Raw genomic sequence first — 20,226 nt, 5'->3', positions numbered from 1 at the left:
GTGTGAGACTCTTCTCCAGACTCCAGGAAGTAGTCAAATTTATCAACGTTTCCATTCCTTCCCTTGTCTTTTACTCATTTCAAACCCAAACTTGCATGAACTAATTCAGCTGCACAGGGCAGTCAGTGTTGTGGAGCCTGTGAGGGTGAAACCATTACGGTCCTGTCGGGGACTGTGTGAAAGTAACTGGGATGGTGAGGACAGTTGTACCTAATGGTGAAGGTCATCTGCAGTGTTGTGAGTGTTTTCTTTCGACTCACATCTTGACCTTTGTAGAAACCCTGCAACAACCTTTACCCATCAAGTAACATGGTTAACTTCCATGTATATGTCTTATTTATATACCTCAGTTTATACTGTGGCCTAATGTCTTATATCAGCAGGCTGCATTTTTCTGTCCGAACCCATCTCAGCCCATCAGGCTAAATCCACATCGCCTACGTTTTTGTGTGAAATCACATCTACTCTGCTGAGGATACGTCTGGCATCCGCAATACTCCAGAGCAGTTTGGAAACGTTGCTGGCCCAGTTTCATTTTGAAAACTCCAGGGCTGCGTTTTAGTCTGGACGGGCAGAAACGGAAATGTTTTTTGGAAACGATGACGCAGACATTCACAACTGCTTGCTGATTGGGTCTTTTCGTTGACAAATCAACAAACAACAAACCAATCAAAGAGCAGAACAGTCGGAACAGTGACTTGACTTGGATGACTTTTCGTATAGTTTTTGCACGGATGCGATGTGGTACATAGATTTTTCAGATAGTTAGTTTCCTGAATTTGCCCCCAAAAAATGAAATTCCTCTGGTTTATGTGATTCATCCAGCCAATGTTTTTTTTCCCTCAGAAAGTGGACTATATTATGGTTTATCTCAAAATGACATAGGTTTGGTGTGTGATATGATAAACTTAAATGTTATAAAGTTGAGTAAGAAGACCCTGATTTAGTTATATGGTCCACACAGCTAATTCGAAAGCAGATCATACAATGGGGGTAAAACAGCATTATAGATATAGCCGGATGATTAATATTCCAGATAGCAGTCCTGGCCTTTACTATAATTTATTGAAACAGTGACTGCTTCCAGACAATGGACCATGCACATGCAATTAAAGGGCCTTTTTCTCTGCGAGTCACAATGCTACGAACAGGGTAGAGATTGCACACTGAGAGCTCATCATCGCTACGATAAGAACAATAAACATAAGACAACTTTAATTAAAACGATAGGCGAGACTTTTTTTCATCTGATATCTTGTCAGGAAAGTGCAAAAACACCCACATTGGTAAATGTCACAGCATAATTAAAGAATAAAAATTCCTTGGGTGTAAAGCGAGAAGCTCGGCGACATTAAGTTCTAGTCTAGTCTCGCTGCATGCTCGTTTGAGCCAACTGCTCTCTCAGTGGATGGTTACAGGTCAAAGTATAAAGAGTTTTATTTCCAAGACAGAATATTTAGTCAAGGGTTATCTCTATGTGTAGTTTCCCCTGAAAGTAAATATAAGAAAAATGTCGTCTGACCTCAGTAGAGAGTCTAAAAGCTTAATAAGCTGAGGGGGCAAAGAATGGGATACAATTTAAGTTGATTTAATGGAGCCTGGGAAGATATGTAATATGCCATCTGAACGTTATAAAAACTCAAAAGGTGTTTAGTTTGTCCAGTCTGGACTACTGTTAAAAACATGGCGGCCTCCGTAGAGAGGCCCCACTCCCAATGAAAATATAAAATATGTGAATATAAAGGGCCCATTCTAGGGTAAAGAAAACAACTATTCGTACCATTTAGATAAAACACAATAGTGAAAACCTCACTAGGATATTTTGTATAAAATTTCTGCCAATTTCTGCTTTTTAAAAATTCATATGTAGCCGAGAATCATTTACAAAGTGAAGTCTGCAGACATTTTTTTATGTGGTTTTGTTGGAGTGTGGGGTTTTCTAATGTTTAAAGGGTTTTTTTGTTCAGTGTGGGTCTCACGTCCAAAAGCTGTTGTGTGATGAAAGTTTCAGCGAAGGTCACTTTATGTTCACATTCCTTCAGTCTGGCTTTGTTCAGGGATTCAATTTGTGACATTTTATTGAAGTAGCTGGAGGACTCGGTGACCCAGTTCCCTTTATAGGCCGTTAGAGTGAAACAGTTTAGAAGATCTGCTTATGTATAATTGCTCCACATGCAGGAGCGACAAGGCCAAATGGTGAGAGCTCCGTCTCTTTGTCCATCCAACATTTTGTCATGAGTAATGTAGACATTTCAAAAGATAAAAAAGTCAGGGAATCATAGAGGTTATAATTGAGAGGTCGTCAGAAGATCAACAATGCGATTTTGCACTCATGGTCTGAACGAAACGAATCATCTGCAAGATTTTCTTACAATCCATGTTGAGATTTTGCTTGTGGAGCTTCAGAACCCAAGGGATCAACAAGGATTTCTTCTCTGGGTTATCATCTGCAGCAAATTTCACGCCAATCGAAACATTTCCCACTAAATTGCGACATTTATCCTGCGCGTGGCATGAGAGGGAAAAGTCAGGGGTTGACCAGAGTGGTCAGGGTTCATCATGTGGGGACCATGAATGTAAATAAAAAGAAATCCATCCTGCAGATGTTGAGAGATTTCAGTCTGGACTAAACTGAGGCACATTTCTGAAGTGTCTCACACAGCTTCTGTTAATGACAGAGAGAGAGAGAGAGAATCTGAGCAGAGTAAAAATATTTCCAAAGGGGACTTTACCACAGATTGTTTGCATCCTGTGAAGTGAGGACTGAACAGCGGTTACCTGTTAACTTAACAAAATGTTTTGCTCTGGCTTTGCTCTGGTTTTGCTTTCGTTTCCAGGTTGAACATCATGTTTGCACGAAATGGTGTGTCTTGTTTGATGGGTGTGTCAGAGGTGTCGCACAATCAGCCGCGACCTGTATGTGAGCCCCGCCACGTTAAATAGGCAGCGCACACAATGGATTTGAAAGTTCTCTACAAATGTGGCAGCTGCTGCTTGGTGTTCACATGAATTTAAGATGTGACACAACGATAATGTAATGTTACATCATGTATTTTGAAGCTTTAAACACATATCAAGTAACATTTTCTGTATTTATTCCTTATGCGTTCACTATTGCTCGTTCCTTTTTGCAAATTTCAGTTTATTTTTTGTGTTTTCTTGGTGTCCTGAAATGGTTTGTGTACTTTCTGTACTCTGGTGTATTTGGATGAGGTCTCTACCTCAATGTATTCGTGAGTCACAATAAAGGTCGAATTCATATTTAAACCCATGTCATGAATGACCTTTTCCGCTGCAACAATTGTGTGTCTCACTAATGTTCAACGCACCACTGTTTACATTTAAATCAGACATCGAGATATTTTCTATCCGTCATTGTGTTTTTCCATCGATGATCGAGCTCATTGAAACTCTGTTCAATCCACTTGAGATCATTCGCAACGTCACAACATTTCCGTCTATTTATTCCTATATCAAACTGTTTTCATGTTGCAAGCGAGCTTCTGTGACCTCATCCCAAAACCCCTGAGCCTAACGACCTTCCATCGTTACCATGGTGATCTGTCATATTAATGAGTTTGGTGTCACTAGGGGCAACCAGCACTTAGAGCGAAGCCACTTCAACAAACTGGTCTCCAGCGCCCTACTTTCTACAGCGCTCGACAGACGCTGATCTGGGCGTGACCTCTGCGTCTGGAGCCACGCTGCAATATAATCTCGCCTAGACCTTGAGGAAAACACACTAGCCTCTAAAAGAGAATAATAAATAAACTACCCATCCCAGAATCCCCTGCTCCATCCATCTTCCTGCTGCCACCTGAAACGGGAGCCCATGGTAAGGTGACCTCCCGCGCCGCTCAGGAACAAGGAGAGCCATGTCACTTTGTGAAAACCTCCGCTCAACCATCTGGCACCGCGATAATGGAGCTGGAAGCAGGTGAGAGTCGGAGCAGAAAGACAGAGCGCTTCAGTCTCCTCCTCGAGCGTACAGTCCGGCCGTAACCTACCAGTGACCCCCAGCGCTGAAAATGGGCCATTCTTTACATCGAATTGCATCCATTACATTGTCCTTGAGAATAAGAGAATTTCAGGCATGAGAATCCGACACAAAAGAGACGAAAGGCATGAAATTCTCCCGGGGAAGTGGGAGCTCATGCGACACAGTGGGTGCCATTGTGCTGTTAAACTTTTTCCCCCTCGAAGCGGTTTTATGCCTCGGTTTCTGCTGCCTCTGCAGACATGACCACAACAGGCAACAATGAGACACGAGAGACGCACTGACTGTTGAAGTGTATCAATATTCTGCGATGATATAAACTGTGGGCGACAGTCAAGATTTTAGGCTGATTTTTCCTTTGTGCTGTTTGCTATACAGAGCTGCAAAAGCACTGATGATGTCTAAAGAGAAATAAATTCTAAGCTGCACTGTACTTAGTCTGTTGCAATTACTGTGTCTAACCCTCATAGGGTCGAGAACATTTTATTATTTCAGGTATTTCTTAAATGTTCCTTTTTTATTGTAAAATAGTTCCACTTCTTCAGGCCTCTGAAAACATTTCAAATGAAATAATATATGATTGGCTCATCCGTATGACTAAGTGCTCGCTACTTAAGAGAATTTTGCTTCGCTTTAAAGTAAGTTTGACATTTTGAGAAATGTGCTTATATGATTTCTTGCTGAAAGTTAACCTGCTTTCAGACATACACTGAGCTCCAGACGTTTTCCGAAAATTTCCGTAGGGGGTGTATGTGAGAATGTAGCAAGAAAATGTCCGTAAAATTCCCAGCGAGAAAGTTTATGATGTTTTTAACGTGCCAAAGAAGCGCCACCCCTCGATTGAATATTCCGGACGTTTTCCGGTTGTTACGAACGCGCCTGATCCGCACAATCTCCTGCTGCACTTTTCTGAACATTCTCCGGAGTTTTATATCAGAAGTAGCAGAAGCCAGCAGGTTGGTAGTTAAGTATAAAAAACTGAGAACAGAGGAAAACAGCTAGCATGGTTCTGTCCAAATGTAAAAAAAAGCTATTCAAAATCGTTGTCTGACATAATCCACTTTAATGCAAAAAATGTGTATAGTCTCAAAAGGAATACGACAAATTTAATATACTCCACTTTTAAGTTTAAACCTTCTCTGTGAATCATGCCGTTTCACTTTGCTTAATAACCACGTGACACTTTTGCTGCTTCCATTTATATTTTTATTCAAACTCCTATTTCCAAAGTAATAGTTGCCACAAAATGACAGCTGTAGTCATATAATATGTAATAATATAAAGCCAGTTTCCCACCTGGGAACAACCAAAGTAAAGTACCACTGTTTTTCTTCTATACGTAGTAGCCATTTCAGTACTGCTACCTTTCTGTGTGTGTGTGGGGGGGGGGGGGGGGGGCTGAAAGTTAAAAAAAACAAAATACATGAAAATAAATAATTTTATACAAAGTCTCTAAACGTGATAGACATGCAAATAAAGTGACAAATTAAAGAGACAAGTGTAATTATGCACAATAGGGTTTAATGACTCGCCCCAGTTTAAGCATCTGCCTCAGGTTACTATGAGGGAAAAAAGAATGACGACAACAAAGACGGGGTAAAGTCAGATAAAAGGCCGATGGTGACAATGAAACCACGTGAATCAGAGTGATGCACTGTGCTAATATTCTTAAGGGACTGAAATTAAGCATTAATTAACTGGTAATTCAGTTCGGGCCACCAATCGACAGTGGTGGAACCAGAATCTGAAAACCCTGCATATAGCAACACAACGGACAAGTTCTGTTTTTCTTTTTGCTAAAGACTATATTTGTCTTTCTGTGACCTTTTTTCAACTTAATTTCACAAACACAAGTCTATTTTTAATACAAAACCACTGTATTCAGAGAACTGAGCAAAATAAAATACTAATTGATGAGATAATCATACTTAAAATTCTGTATTATAGAGGACATTTAATAAAATGTGAAAGACACTTGGCCTGTCTTGAATATCACCTTATTTTTTAGCGTTCAGTGCAGCGGTAAATAAACGTTCATCAAAGCACAGTAAGTTAGGCTACATCCATACTACAATGTTTTCTTTTGAAAACAGCATTTTCCAACTAAAACCATCTCTGTCCACATGAGTGTTTTGGCTCTGTATCAGTTTTAATCCTTGTCGATACTAACACGCCTGAAAACGCATATCACGTGACCACTCACATACATTGGGCATGCGTGTCCCGCTTGACACGAGAACTGTTCCAGATTGCACAAATAATAGCTCCCATCCAACACAGGGACAGTTGTATCATTGTAAAGTGCAGAATTTAACTGAACAACAATTGTTAGCAAAGACAACTGGGTCAGCAACACTTGTAATTGATTATTCATGTTGTGTTCTACACTGGTAGCCGAGGCTAATGCAGCTTGTTTTCTTCCAGATCGGGGTCATGTGACAGAAGTTTGACTTCAAATACATGAAGGCTACGTTGTGCCTAAAAAAAACAATCTGCAAGCGGTTGCGTGTCTACGTCACTATTTCCAAACATCTCCGTTTCTGCCCGTCCAGACTTTAACGCAGCCCCAGTTTCTGAACAAAAACGGGGCCAATCTTTTAGTTTAGTTGCTCCAAAAATCCTGGAGGAGTGTGGAGGACAGATGTGTCCAAAGCAGAGTTGATGCGTATTCAAACAAAAACTTAGTAGTGTGGATGTAGCATTAAGTGGATCTCTTTAATTTGACCTTTTTCTTTTTAAGCAAGAAAACTAAAAAATGTGGGATTATCCTTAGCCGGCGTCCTGAGCTCGACACAAATACATTAGAGATGTGCGTCGGCGTGTGCTGTGGAAGCAGGTGAAGCAGATGTTAAATATGTATTCTCTACAGGACTGACTGTACACAGGTGAAGCTTCGCCGTGAAGAATCAGAAGAATTATTGGTACATGTGGAGGGGAAAAAAAATAGGTGGTGGTGCTGCATAAAAAGAAAAACCATTCTGTACAAGGTTGAGGCACTTTCAAAGCAGCATGCACATACTTATAAAGGGTAATGTGCATAAACCCACCCAAACTCACACACACACACACACGCATAAACACACACACGCTGCCAGTCACTGAACAGGGATGGAGACGCACACACTGTCTGCAGCAGCGGGGGTTTCAGCCGGAGTCCATGCTGAACAGCTCGATGCCGTGTGGGCTCCAGTGGACGCCGACTCCAGAGTTAAAGACCAGGGACCAGACGTAGGGGATGAAGAAGTCCTCGGGTTGGTCTTCCTCCACGTACTTAAACTTCAGCTCAGGAAACTTCTGTTCACACAAACAGAGAAAAGGAGAAAGTTGGAAAGAGGTGATCAAAAGCAGATTCAAAGGTGAAGCTATCACTGCGTTAATTCTACATTCAGATATTTGCTATGTTTTTCACTGAAACATGTTGATATTTCGCACAGCAAAATGTTTGATGTTCCATAGTAAGAAAAATGGGTTATTATTAACAACAATGGCTTCTTTGTGTTCTGATGTCTCAGTGAGCTATGACAGTTTCCATGCAGACATAGCAGTTGTTTCTTTAATGTAATACAAGCCATTTTCAGACATGAACCCGGACAATGTCCAGAAAATTGCTTTGGGACAAATGTTCCAATGTTTGCCTTTCAAATACAAAGAGCGCAGCAGGAGATTGTCTGGGTCAGATGCGTTCACAATAGGAAAATGTCCACAACTTTCAGGTGAGGGGTGGCACCTGTAAAGTACGCAGGAGGCAGGACAAGATGTATACATTGTGCAGTAGAAATCAAATATTTTTGTTTACAGCCGTATCACCAAAAGCTCTTGGATATCGTGGTCTTTCCAAGGTGACATGATCATGTGTCTTCTACGTGTATGGCTCTTCTGTTTCATGTCCGTCAAGTATTAGAAAAGTCATCAACACTCATCAACACATGTCTGAAAGCATCTTTTTAGGTGAAGAGGTGTTGAGGTCATAGATCTTTGAGCACAAATAGATGTTCATCCCCATTCAAACTAATAACTTATGATTTTTTTAAGCACTAGGTTTTCTCAGAAGCTGACATTTTTCTATTATGAAGGAAAGAAAGTGAAACCTTCTGGAGAATGTCAATGTCTTTAAAAGCAGCTATACTGTCACGTCTGTCACAGTGTAATGTGTATAATGCCCCATGACGTTGCATGGCTGTTCAAAAAAATCTATTCAAAGTTCATGAGGGGGCAGCATTTTTTCACAGAGGACTATTGTTGGACCTCCGACCCCAACACCACCATGAAACTGCCTCCAACCACATTTCATGTGACCAGCGGAGCGACATCTCTGTCTGATGGGTGGAGGCGCTGACCAGCAGGTAGGTAGGTCAGGCCTCTCTATCTGTATTCACTCTTCGTCAGGTACAGTAGTTTGCCGGCGGATGTAATCCAGTCTGACTGTGAGGTAAATTCGGTTACAGCTTCCTGCAGACAGGTATCACTCTGCGGTCCGAACCACTGACCTTTTAAAAGGCTGGCTAATGTGCTAATGTCGCCTCTTCACCCCAGGAGGCGACTGGATATCGACAAGTGCTGCTGTACGAGAAAAGCCTGTTCAGACACTAAATGAGGACATAGACATCACTTCCAGAGAGTGTGTGTCAAACATAGAGTCGAGTAGTGTGTCAGACATTATGACCTTATAGTTTACAAGTGCTGTGTAACCGGATTACTTGGTCTGGCCAAACAGATCCAGGATTTTTCACTCCCTTTCACATTGCAGGATAGTGTGGTTTATATTTTTGGATTTTCTACACATTTTCAAAAAATAATTCATGGATCTTGATTTAAGGGGCCTTGTAGTGTATTTTATTTCAGGCAGCTGAAATTTACTTGATATAATAAAAATTCTGATATAAAACAGAGAAAAGCAGGAAATCTCCACATTTTTTGAAGCTGTAATCAGAGAATGACAAACATCTTTGCAGGAAAACTAACTTAAACAATTAATGATGGTCAGAATCGTTTTAGTTCCATTCTAAAGCACTTGATAAGGTCTTTATTCAAGCCTGTAAACACAAGCCCACTGACCAGACCAGACCAGACCAAGCCTTTGCCAGCCCACCAAACAGCAGGCAGGTAGCAAAAGAGCATCAATAATACAACGCTGCCTCATTATACCCTCCTGTCTACACATGTATGTATATGCACACATGCAGCCAGTAATCAGTCTGCGGTGAAAGACAGACGCTGAGGCCCTTTTATGAGATGCTCCCAGTCTGCTCTATTGAGTCCGCGCCTCCTCTATTCACCGCCACATTATCGGTATCATATTGACACAGACGGAGGGGCTACGGGGGTCACAGGCCATATGCCAGGCTACTGAGGCTAGACCACACACACACCACCGCCATTGTGACAGCGAGACACAATGCAGGAGTGATATTATCTGGCTGGTGTTTGTGTGTAGGTGACTCTCTCCTGGACAAGCTCCCTTACTCGTCAAATGTTCATATGACACCGACGGTGACGGTTACTCAAACCAGACTCACTTTTACGTGTGAGCACAGAGGACGCCATGTAATTTAAGTTTTTTAAAGTGTCTCGTTTTTAAGGTGCAAAGTGATTTACTTGCACAAACAAAACAAAACAGAAGGCTCGTCCTGCTATAATCACCATGATATATGAAACATAAACCAGTTATGCTAATGAGGTAATTAGGATAATTAAAGCATTAATCAGCAAATACTGCAATGTCCACGCATTTTGAAACAACACGTGCGGTATTAATATCGCTATCTCAAATTTCTCCCTCATTAATGTGCAAATATATGTATCCGTGTTACAAACAACTCATCTTCGATATGAGGATGGTGGTATGAGGTCTAAGTTATTGTTTTCATAAGAACACGTCTAAAGACAGACATGAGCCACTGTGGTAATAAACAGTAATGTTGCATATTATAAGCTAACATAAAGGCGGGGCATTCAGAGAACAATATGGCAGTTTATATGCTCTTTCAAACCGCGACCAGGACTGTGAAGACGAGGAGCTCATTCATCATCATCATGACCTCTGAACACAGGTCGCACAGTACTGGGGAACAGGTGAAACAGAACAGAGCTCTACTTTAACCTTGCTAATGGTCTTCACTCAACTAATGTCATATACATTTTAATGATTTGTGCCTTTGTAAATGTCGGTATGATCGAGACATAGAATGAGTTTTTACTCCTGAATTACTCAACATTCTAACCCTAACCCCATTTTGAGACAAGTAGGCATTGTCGGAAGACAATGGATGGATGGATATATTTTTACATATTTATATATTCGCAGTGTTTATGTGTTGGTCTATTTCTTGGCTCCTGCATTCATTTTTAAACCTAAATCTTCTATTTCACACTGTTTCCAGTCTTTATGCTAAACTAAGCTAACCATCTCCAGACTCAAGCTTCATATCCAAGATGCGACAGTAATATTGATCTTCTTATCCAGCTCTCTACAAGAAAGCAAGTAAGCATATTCCCCACAATATCGAACTACTCCTTTAATGATCAAAGGCTGTTATTGTGGTTTCACATCAGTAAAACAGGCAGTCTCACAACTTGCCAAGAGACTGAAAAGTACGTGAAAATGATGCATCTTGGGTCGTTAAAACAGACTCCTTTATCAGAACGAGTGCTTCACAAGACAAGTGCCTACTGAAGAAGAAATTATGAACCTACACTGCACGACTATAAAGCCCCCTGTGCACATTCAACCACATTCACTTGAGACTGAACACAAAATGAAAAAATGAAAAAAATGAAAAAAAATAAAAAAATGAAAAATGATGTCTGAATCACAATGGCCTTCGTTTTTCCTCCTACTGTTATATTGGACAGGAGCCACCGGGGGATTTGGTGCTTTGGAAAGTCTTGGATATCACTACATAGAGTACACGTCACAGAAAAAAAGTATCTTCCATGCTCCAGCGCTTTCTGGGGAAAATCGGAGCATCTAACACCCTAATATTATCTCTGTCGCCTTAGTCTGTCTATACTGTGGCTTCCTTTCTTCCCTCTGGCACTCTGTTGTCTTCTCGCCTCCTGCCCTCCTCTGTTTTGTTCTCAGTCTGGCAGCTGTCTGAGCCCAATTGGCCCGAGCTCATATCAGTTAGTTATGGGTCCTGGCGGGTCAGGCCCTCGCCCCTGAACACAGACTGACTGGCTGGCCTCATATCTTCACTCAGGACGCCGTGTTCCCTTCCTCCTCTGCACGCTGCTGTGCTGTCAGAGCTCGGCCAGACAGAGAAGAATGCGGCTAGGGAGCAACTATGAACTCAATACACACACACACACGCAAGTAGGTACGCACACAAGCATTGAAAGGTTGTATTACAATGTTCAGCTTGTTTGATAAGATTAATGGTCCTTAAATAAAAATGCTGTAATTTAATATTGTGTCATTGTAAACAAAGGGTTTGCAATAACAACAACTTCACTTGAGAAGTTTAATAAAGAGTCGGGCACGGTCCTACAGTAGATTGCACTGTTGCCTCACAGCAAGAAGACTCTGGTGTCGAACTTGTGGAGCTTTCATGTTCTCCTTGTGCCTCCATGAGTTTCCTGCATGTCCAAAGACACACTGGTTCGGTTAATCGGAGAGTCTAAAGGTTAATTGGAAACTCTAAATTGCCTGTAGGTCTGTGAATGCGAGTTTGTCCCTGTATGTCATCCCTGTGATAGACTGGCGATTGTCCAGTGTGCATTGCCTCTTTCCCAATGTCAGCGATTGGCTACAGCTCCCGCCATGACTTGAAGGATAAGCTGTATCGCTAATCAAAGATATAGTCATTTAATGGCGTCCTGTCCAGTGAATTAAGTCACACTCCATCTGTTTGCATTGTGATACAGGCTTCTCTGTTCTTTGTACGAACATGCATTCATGATAGTGCACATGGGTCCATCCCTGTGAAAATGGCTCTGGCTCTGACATGACACATGGTGGACATGCTAATGCCTCTTTTCCTGAAAGGTTTTATTCCTTTTATTCCTGTTTTTAACCATGTTAAGTACATTGTAAGTGCATTTTAAAAAGTGCTGTATAAATGATATTTTTTTCCCCAAGCTGAATGAGATATGTGACAGATTCACACAAATACAATATGTTATGATTTAGTGCAAATGTTTTGTACAGACATTTATCGTTCACAGATGATGAATCCTAATGACTTTGCTGATTTTTGGTCATTGTAGTCCCACCACAATTCATTTGCCATGAAATTTGGTAGATACATTCCCACTCCCCTCAAGAAAAATAAATAGTACTTTGGTATAGTATGTGTTTATACATCTACATGGCTGTTTGTCGAATCCAGGGAATCAATCTGATGTTAAAACGGGTCGTAAGACACAGGATACAATCTCAGACAAAGGGATTTCAGAACTTTGAGTTTGTCTAAAAGAGGCTTCAGAGTGAAGCTGTGTCGTATGTACAAGCCATCAGACGTACGAAGGACCAGGTACTGAGTAACAGCTGGTAAGCTCCCACCCCCCATCCCCTCCATCCTGTCCTGAGGAGCCAGAGAGTCTGTGGGCTATCGCTGCTCAATAAGGCAGATTTCAGCTGGTCAGGCGAAACAACACATTCCACAGGCACTGCCCATGAGAGCCTCTCAGTCTCACACACCCTGAAACAACACACACACACACACACACAAAGAATAAGAGAGAGGGGAGCTTGAGTGACAAGGCACTGAGGGTTGTCCCTGGGGTATTTACCACCTTCTTTTTAACCCTTTCTTTCAGTTGGGACCTAATTTACATGTCTGCATTTAGTGTAAATGGTTTTAAGTGCTTTACCTCAACAGGCTTTGTAGTCTGGTGTGTACATTGTCCCCCTCACCAAGAACAACAGGTTTTTGTCATTAGAATATAAATAAAATTATTTACTTTGCAACTGTCAACTGTCAGTTCCTCCCAACAATCGTTTTTTGAGACAAGAAGGAAGATAAATATGTAAATGATGCTTACATTATTTAACTGTCAATGCCTGTAGCTTCAGGTATAGGTGGTGGGAAAATGACCTGCAATGTATTTCTATTAAGTGTATTAATTACCACAGGATAGGGTGACTGCACTAATAAATGAAAAAATAATTTGAATTACAAATTTGGATTCAATGTGTGTTTGATCGTTTTAGAGAGGAACAATCACCCTTACATCTCTTTCTTGTCCGGCCTCTCCATGCACAACTGACTGAGACACCAATACTCCTTCTAGGAGCTTTTACTGCGTAATTAACAACGTATCGATAAGTCCACACAACATTAATCCAACCTATGGATTTTCGCTTTGCAGGCTGAATAGCAGAAGGAGCTCATAAGATAAAAGAGAGGCGAGAGGGAGAGGGACAGCTGTTTGTTTGAGCGATGGCACCATCAAGTGCATGGGACCTCTCCCTGAGGAAACATCGCCCAGATATTCTCTTCGCTTCACGTCACCCTGTGGAGCTGGAAAACACTCGGATGGTGGCGAGTCAGTGTGACACTCCACAGCACTTTTTGCACAGAAACAAAAACCAGCACGCATGGCTACATGTACAGAATCACTATCATCTGCAAACGCACACGGACGGAGAGGACGACACATGCTTGTTACACATACGCACATATCCCAGCCACAGCTGGGTGCGTCAGTGTGTGCTACAGGTATGGCAGCCTCGCTGAAGGACATGGCAGGGTTATCCACACGGCTCCGTGTGTAATTCTACAGCTTTATGGTCGATCGCTACATTAGCGCTCCGAGGTGCTGACGGAGAGTGAGGAGAGCCCACGTGGCCATGCACCATCCCTCTTGCACATCGGCTAGCGAGACAAATGCCTCGCAGCCAGCCGCCAAGTATAGAACATGAAACACATGATGAAACATGCAATTAAGAGCTTCAGTGCTGGTGAGGAGCAGAGTGGGGAGACCACTGGTTACATATTTCCTCACTGATTAATGGTGGAGCACTGGGGGGGCGGGGGGTTGGCGAACCCGCCAGGAGAGTTGGGTGTTGGGTAACGAGGCGCTGTGGCAGATTTATGTCTCCTCACCCCCTCCTCCTGATCTTATGTGCCCATGACAAAGTGCCCCATAGCCCCCTATCCCATCTCCTTGAAATGTCATTACATGTTGGCGTGTAGCCGGCCAGCAGAGATGGAATGAAGATGGGTATTAATGCTAATGAGAACTGGGCTTTCGCCTTTTGTCTCACGTCCCAATGGCTCTTTCCATCTTTCCCTCGCCTCAGTCCATATACCTATAACATACCTCTCCTGCTCTCTCACCTGCCCAGACTAAACTAATTTGCTTTTTTTTCACCTACCCAGCACCGATCCACTGTACCTCGCAGCTGCTAACAACACATTGTTCGGTTCTGAATGAATCTTGATAGCCAATATGTCCCAATTCTATCATCTTTCAAGATTCCTCGTCTCCATGCTCTGCCATCCCATCTGTCCTTTTGCAGTGTGTGAGAGTGTGAGTGTGTGTGCAGACCAGTCAAGCTTGAGGAAAGTCTTGGAATACGGGTGGGTGGGGGTATTATTTTACTATATTATTATTAAGCTGCTTTCAGACATGCACTGAACTCAGCAGATCCTCCGTATTTTTCAGGAAGGGGTGCATGTGTGAACGCAAATGTACGAGCGAGAGGCTCCGTGGTTTCTGCGGACCTTTCTTAACATGCGAAAGACGCAAAAATTAAAAAAAATCAAGAAAACAAATATCTCTTGTATCCGCTTGTCTTGAAAATGTGGTGTCCTACAAGTAGAAGACAAAGACGTAGATGTCAAGAGAGTTTTTGGTGATAAGAGCTGACGACGTTGTCAGGGTGCTGTAAACATGATCACGTGATCGCCACAGAGGAATTAATACATCACTTCCTGTGTCTGCCTGCTGCATCCGGGTGCTTCACCTCTTGCCTGAATAATGCAGAGGATTTGTTGCTGTTGTGAACACGTCTGTGCAGAGAACCTCCCGCTGCGTTGTGCATGTGTGAAACTCCGGACCCATTTATCCGGACTTTACCCGCAGGCCATGTCTGAAAAAGGCTTTTGTGTTGTCAGAAATATCACTCAACACATCTCTCCCTCAAAACACAAACAAGAGGACTTCATGTTTTGTTTTTTTTATGAAACTTGTATTGCCATTTCCAGGGGAGCGAATCTGGAACGATGATTGGCCAAACTCTTCTTCTCTTGCAGGATAGACGCTCGTCCGCACAGACCAGACAAAACGTACCAGCATACTGTGAAGTCAAAATGTATGCAGGTCTGTGAGTGTGAGTGACTTACCTTCAGTCTGTCACTGGGCAGGGCCTGGGCTCCTTTCATGATGACCTCCTGAACCCTCTCAACTGACAGGTCACTTCCTGCCTGCTCCAGACGCTGACTGAAGAAGCCAATCACCTAATGGTCAGATGAGAGGAAAAAGCCAATCAAAACACAGAAGTAAACTCTGGTCTGGTTCTGTCCAAAAGCAACAAATGCACCTATCAGCACCACTCAAGTCCACTAATTAACATCAATTATAAATGAAACACTTAAGGAGGTAACTGTTGCCGGTCAAGAAAAAGGTCTGTACATAGACCCCATTAAAAATCACAACTTCTCATACTGTTTTTTTTGTACAACCAATATAATTGACGTATATAAGATTAGATCAAATTAAATAATCCTTTATTACCCATTATGGGAAAATGATGAACAAAAATCCAGCATGTTTAGGGGATTAATATTTATGAATGTGTGCAATTTGGTGCAGATCCAAATGCAAATCAGGATATAGTGAATTTAAATGTGCTCCCTTCTAGTTTAAGATATGTGTTTAGCTTTCAATAAAAGAACATTGTTATAATATAAATCATGAGTTATCAGTATTGGCCTCAATAATCCATATTTGGTCAGGCTCTAGTTTAAATCTTTCAATATTAAATCCAGTTCCTGTTTCTAAATACATCATATTTCATGTCATCTTGATCTCACTGAGGTTTAACATCAAGTCCCAGTTCCGTCATGAAGCTCTTTGACTTGTTTAATCCCACTGTTTGGAGCTATCACACTGATGCAGCCACACCCTATAATATGATGACACCGGGAGCAATATCTCAGCTAGAAAAAAAAGTGGCATCACGCTACATATAGAGGGTTTAATTGTGAAAGTAGTAACACCGATGTTAGTGTTCCACCATGTTAACAACATCAAGAGTCACATAAATCTCTGTTATATCTATGCAGCGAGCTCTTTTTGATCCCCTTGACTTGAGACTTTTTTTGTAATTGCATCAACAGCTAATAAGATGCATCCATTGGTTGTCATGTTTCCTAGCAGCAGTGCATTGCTCTGAAAATGCTACCAAAACATGAAAGAATACACAGCAACTATATCACAATATTGGATGAGAATATTTGAAAGAAAGTGAATGAAATTTGAGAGATGGTTATAAAACTGTACGAGTTCTGTGAACATACAGTAGGCTTGGCTAATATGCCTGTAGGCTACGTACTCAGCAAAGACACACATGCAGTATTTCAGAAGACAAATTCACCATAGGGTTCGAGCATGTTTCTTCCCTATTATAATAAGCACTTCACTGGAGCTCAAATTATCTGATGCCTTCTGGGTTTAGGCTAAACAAGAGATCAAGGAAACTGTATTTTGCAATTCTTTTGCTAGGTTCTTCCCTGGAGAAATGTTAGATATTTGATCATTAAAAACTCTAGGTATTACTGATTCTTTTTAATGCTCTTTTTTTTTCGTCAAACCAACAGTGGAAAAATGCATCTATAGGGCAATGTTTTCTCGGCCCGGGCTCTGCGGTTTGCTCCAGAAAATTCAAATACACCAGAGCATGCAAGAACATTGTGTGCGTGTGTGTCTACATCTATCTAATACTAATCTCTTCATTAACTCTGAAGACCTTCCATATGGGGTTAATTTAGAGGAGCAAAAAAGCAGGCCCTCATCTTGAATCTCATGCTCACACACACGGATTTGCAAGCATGGGGAAGGCTTTGGAGAATAGCCTTAGGGAGACTGACTTAACTGAGGGATTCTAGCTAGCATGCTTCCCTCATACTTATGGATAACAGCAAAGCCCATGGCAGCGCATGCAGCAGCCCCCATCCTTCATACATACACACCAAAGCTTCCTTTCCTCCTCAACATGACTAATACAGCTATGAATGACAGCTTTCTCTTGCTCCGTCCCTTCCTCCCCCCATACACCAAACACTCTCAATGAATATTTGACACAGAGCCTCTCGACACAAGGGGACTGATTAATTCATCAATACCAGTTAAGCTCACGGAGCTTCGCATTGCTGTACAGTCCAACTACACTCTATGTTAATGATGCAGTTTGCATGTGTTCCAGGGCTGCCTGGCTTTTTGAAACTTTCTGCAGATGGGGAGGACATTAAGGGGAAAAGATCTCTATAACCTTGATGTGCTGAATAATTACCACAAATCAGCCAGTGCCTTGATGCAAAGCTCTCCCGGTACCAAACTCCTCTCAATTCACTTCTTGACTGACATTTGGGTTATGTACCAGGAAAAAGAAGGGGACTGACCGTGTCCAGGTTCTGCATGATGTCCTGGAAGGAGGGGTGCATCCTGAACTGCTCAAAGAGCTCCCTCTTGTAGAGCAGCGCATACACCAGGTTGGGGTTGTGGTGGAGAGAGTTGCACAGGCAAGAGTTGATGATTTCCAGCATCATGCGGATCACCTCCTCAATCACATTCAGGTCCTGGGCCTGGGGGAGAGGGAGGATGTAAAGGTTAATTGGTTTCCCACAACAGTGGTTTCACTTATAATGCTGTTTTTAAATGATTGCCTCCTGATAGATTGATCAGCAGGGGGTAACCAAGAGGAGGAGAAGATGGGGAGGAGAGAAGGAGGAAGAAACAGTGTTACTCAGTTTTCAGCAAAGGTCTTACCGAGGGAAGAGAGGTGACCTCTTAAGTCACTGATCGGGACATGTCACAGCACGTTTCGTCTCGGGGGAAAGACAAGTGTCACTTGTGACAAGTGACACAATGGGAAGAGACAGGTGTAGGAAGGATGGAGAATAAGACGCAGGGGGTTGAGTGGATGACATGATGAGTTATTTACAAAGTTCTTCACACAAAGAGGGGTTGCCACAATTCAAAACACAAAGCAATGAGATCCATGAATACAACTATTGAGAAAAGAACCCAATATATTGCAAAGCGAAAGGCAGGAACTTGAGTGCCTGAGTGTGACAGTTACGAGACCTCAAGATCACATCTCAAAGGTTCGTTAAGGTAATAGTGCAACACTTTTGCCCTAGTCTTTAAGTTAAACATGAAGCAGCTGGTTAGCTTAGCATTGATTTTAAAAATGAAAACATGTCATTTTACATGGTATTTTTTGGATAGTGGATAGTAACTTTTTGGAGTCTCTGATGGTTCTGGTCAAGTAAATAGTGGGCTGGGCTCAAATCACCCCAACATAAAAATTTGTGACTGATGGAAGGGTGGGTTTTGTGGTTTGAGTTCACAAAACACTTTTCAGGGGTAAACGAAAAACAATTGAAGTAATTGGTGACCACTTCTTCAAACGTAAAGAAACAGCAGAAATAAACATAACATGCCTCCATACTGCTCTGGTGGTGTCATTCAAGTATCTGTAAGCCTAGACAGCGTAAAAAGTAGACCAACAACAGGGTCGTGCGCCATCTTTGTTTGGGCAGGTGAGGGAACTTTTTCGAGAAGGAAATTCTCAGGAAATAAAGCCATGATCTTTTTGTTGAAAAAAATTAAAATAAAAAAATCAGACATACAGTCTTCACCTATTAAAAAGAACATGCAGACTTTGACTATTGATCATTATGTGACAGCAGCAAAGACATCATGCACAACTGCCAAAGTAAAATAAATGAATATGAGCCGGTTGGTCCGGAAGCTTAAATCCTTATCTGTGCTAAACAGGAAGCCTTAGACTGATCAGTAACTTCCTCTGGGGTTACATCCTGCTCCATTTTAGTCTTGAAAGGAGGAAAGTGTATTCCCTGGAAGTATTGTAAGTCTAAACCCTGTAAAAAAAAAACTTAAGAGTCAGGTGCTGAGTCAGCCAGTTTACTCTTCAATGTATAGATCTATAAATCAGTAAAGCTTTCGTTAAAAAAACTCCCCTCTGTGAGACACATTTCAAACCTTAGAAAGTAAAACAAAGATCATTCATACATCTTTTTGGCCTTATGGAAAAACAAACTATTAGGAACCTCCATTAGAGATAATAAAGGCCTTTATGATTTCTACAGCCAGAGTATTCTTCTATGATTTATTTTCATGACAAAAATGATTGTTCTAACGATGACCTGTTTTGCCCAAGAATTTGCTTATTGCAGCTAAGACTAGATTCACAACAGCCGCCTGGTGAGAGCTGAGATTACACCTCCAATCTGGGTGAACCATCTGTAACAGAACTGCACGTGGCAGCATTTTATATTCCATCTTCTGTGCCCTGCTTCAGATACAAGGCGCTTATCTTATAAATAACTTTGCTCGCTGTGTGGCCTTTTTTGTGTGTGCTGCACCTACACAATAACCATATGCACAATCTCATGTGTGTGAACACACACAATCAAAACCCCTGAAAGTAGGCTGCAGGATGGGGACGGTTGTAAATAACTGTAATCTGTTGTGCGTCGACCAAGAATCGGGCTTGTCACATATGCAATAATGCACTATGCTGATTTTCACAGGCAGGCGTATGAAGGTGTGCAGAGCTTAAGCTGGCAGACGCATAGAAGCGAAGTAGAAGGCGAGTGAGCTGGCAATAATGAGAGATTGATTGTGCGTCTGGGAGCAGAGGTGGCTCCAGAGGTTCGACTCCATCGCCTAGCTAGACCTGCTCTATTCTCCTCTGCTGTGGCAGGCCATAATTAGACAGAAAGCAGGAGACAGATATGGGAGACAAGTGAGTGGGAGGAAGAGGCGGCAGAGGATGTAGAGGAAGGAGGACAAGAGCAAAAATGGAAGTAAGGAAGAAGACAATGGGGAGGAGGGGGGGTTGATGGAAAAAGTGAAGGCGATGAAGAGGAGACAAAAGGAGGAGGAGAAGAGGGCAGAGTAGGAGTGAGGGATGCCTTGTGTGTTTGTTCTCTAGCTCTGCACCCAACTTAATGAGATTAGCCTGGCAGGGAAAAAAATGCCACACTGGGGAATTCAGGTCACATGAAAATAGGCTAGCTAGACGTCTGCCTGGCCCT

At 42.1% G+C, this 20,226-nt stretch overlaps 1 protein-coding gene and 1 long non-coding RNA gene across 3 annotated transcripts in view; one reads left to right on the top strand and one right to left on the bottom strand.

Annotated features, from left to right (window-relative positions):
- The first annotated feature begins 1,825 nt into the window (after positions 1-1,825).
- On the top strand, positions 1,826-7,963 carry LOC117771687. Its single transcript, XR_004615631.1, has 3 exons — positions 1,826-2,379; positions 4,741-4,745; positions 7,952-7,963. It is a non-coding gene; the product is annotated as an uncharacterized LOC117771687 (long non-coding RNA).
- The window catches only part of dym (dymeclin), a 48,380-nt gene continuing 33,334 nt past the window's right edge, over positions 5,181-20,226 (bottom strand). For both annotated transcript variants that reach the window (XM_034602347.1, XM_034602348.1), the window contains exons 15-17: positions 17,563-17,745; positions 15,286-15,399; positions 5,181-7,291 (exon numbers count right to left, since the gene is read on the bottom strand). In XM_034602347.1, the coding sequence (XP_034458238.1) occupies positions 7,142-7,291; positions 15,286-15,399; positions 17,563-17,745 (447 nt within the window). In that variant the 3' untranslated portion in view covers positions 5,181-7,141. The remainder of the gene's footprint in view (positions 7,292-15,285; positions 15,400-17,562; positions 17,746-20,226) is intronic.

This window comes from Hippoglossus hippoglossus, chromosome 12, assembly GCF_009819705.1.
Source record: "Hippoglossus hippoglossus isolate fHipHip1 chromosome 12, fHipHip1.pri, whole genome shotgun sequence".
In the NCBI taxonomy this organism is placed as follows: Eukaryota; Metazoa; Chordata; class Actinopteri; order Pleuronectiformes; family Pleuronectidae; genus Hippoglossus; species Hippoglossus hippoglossus.
This window is presented reverse-complemented; position numbering and strand designations above follow the sequence as displayed.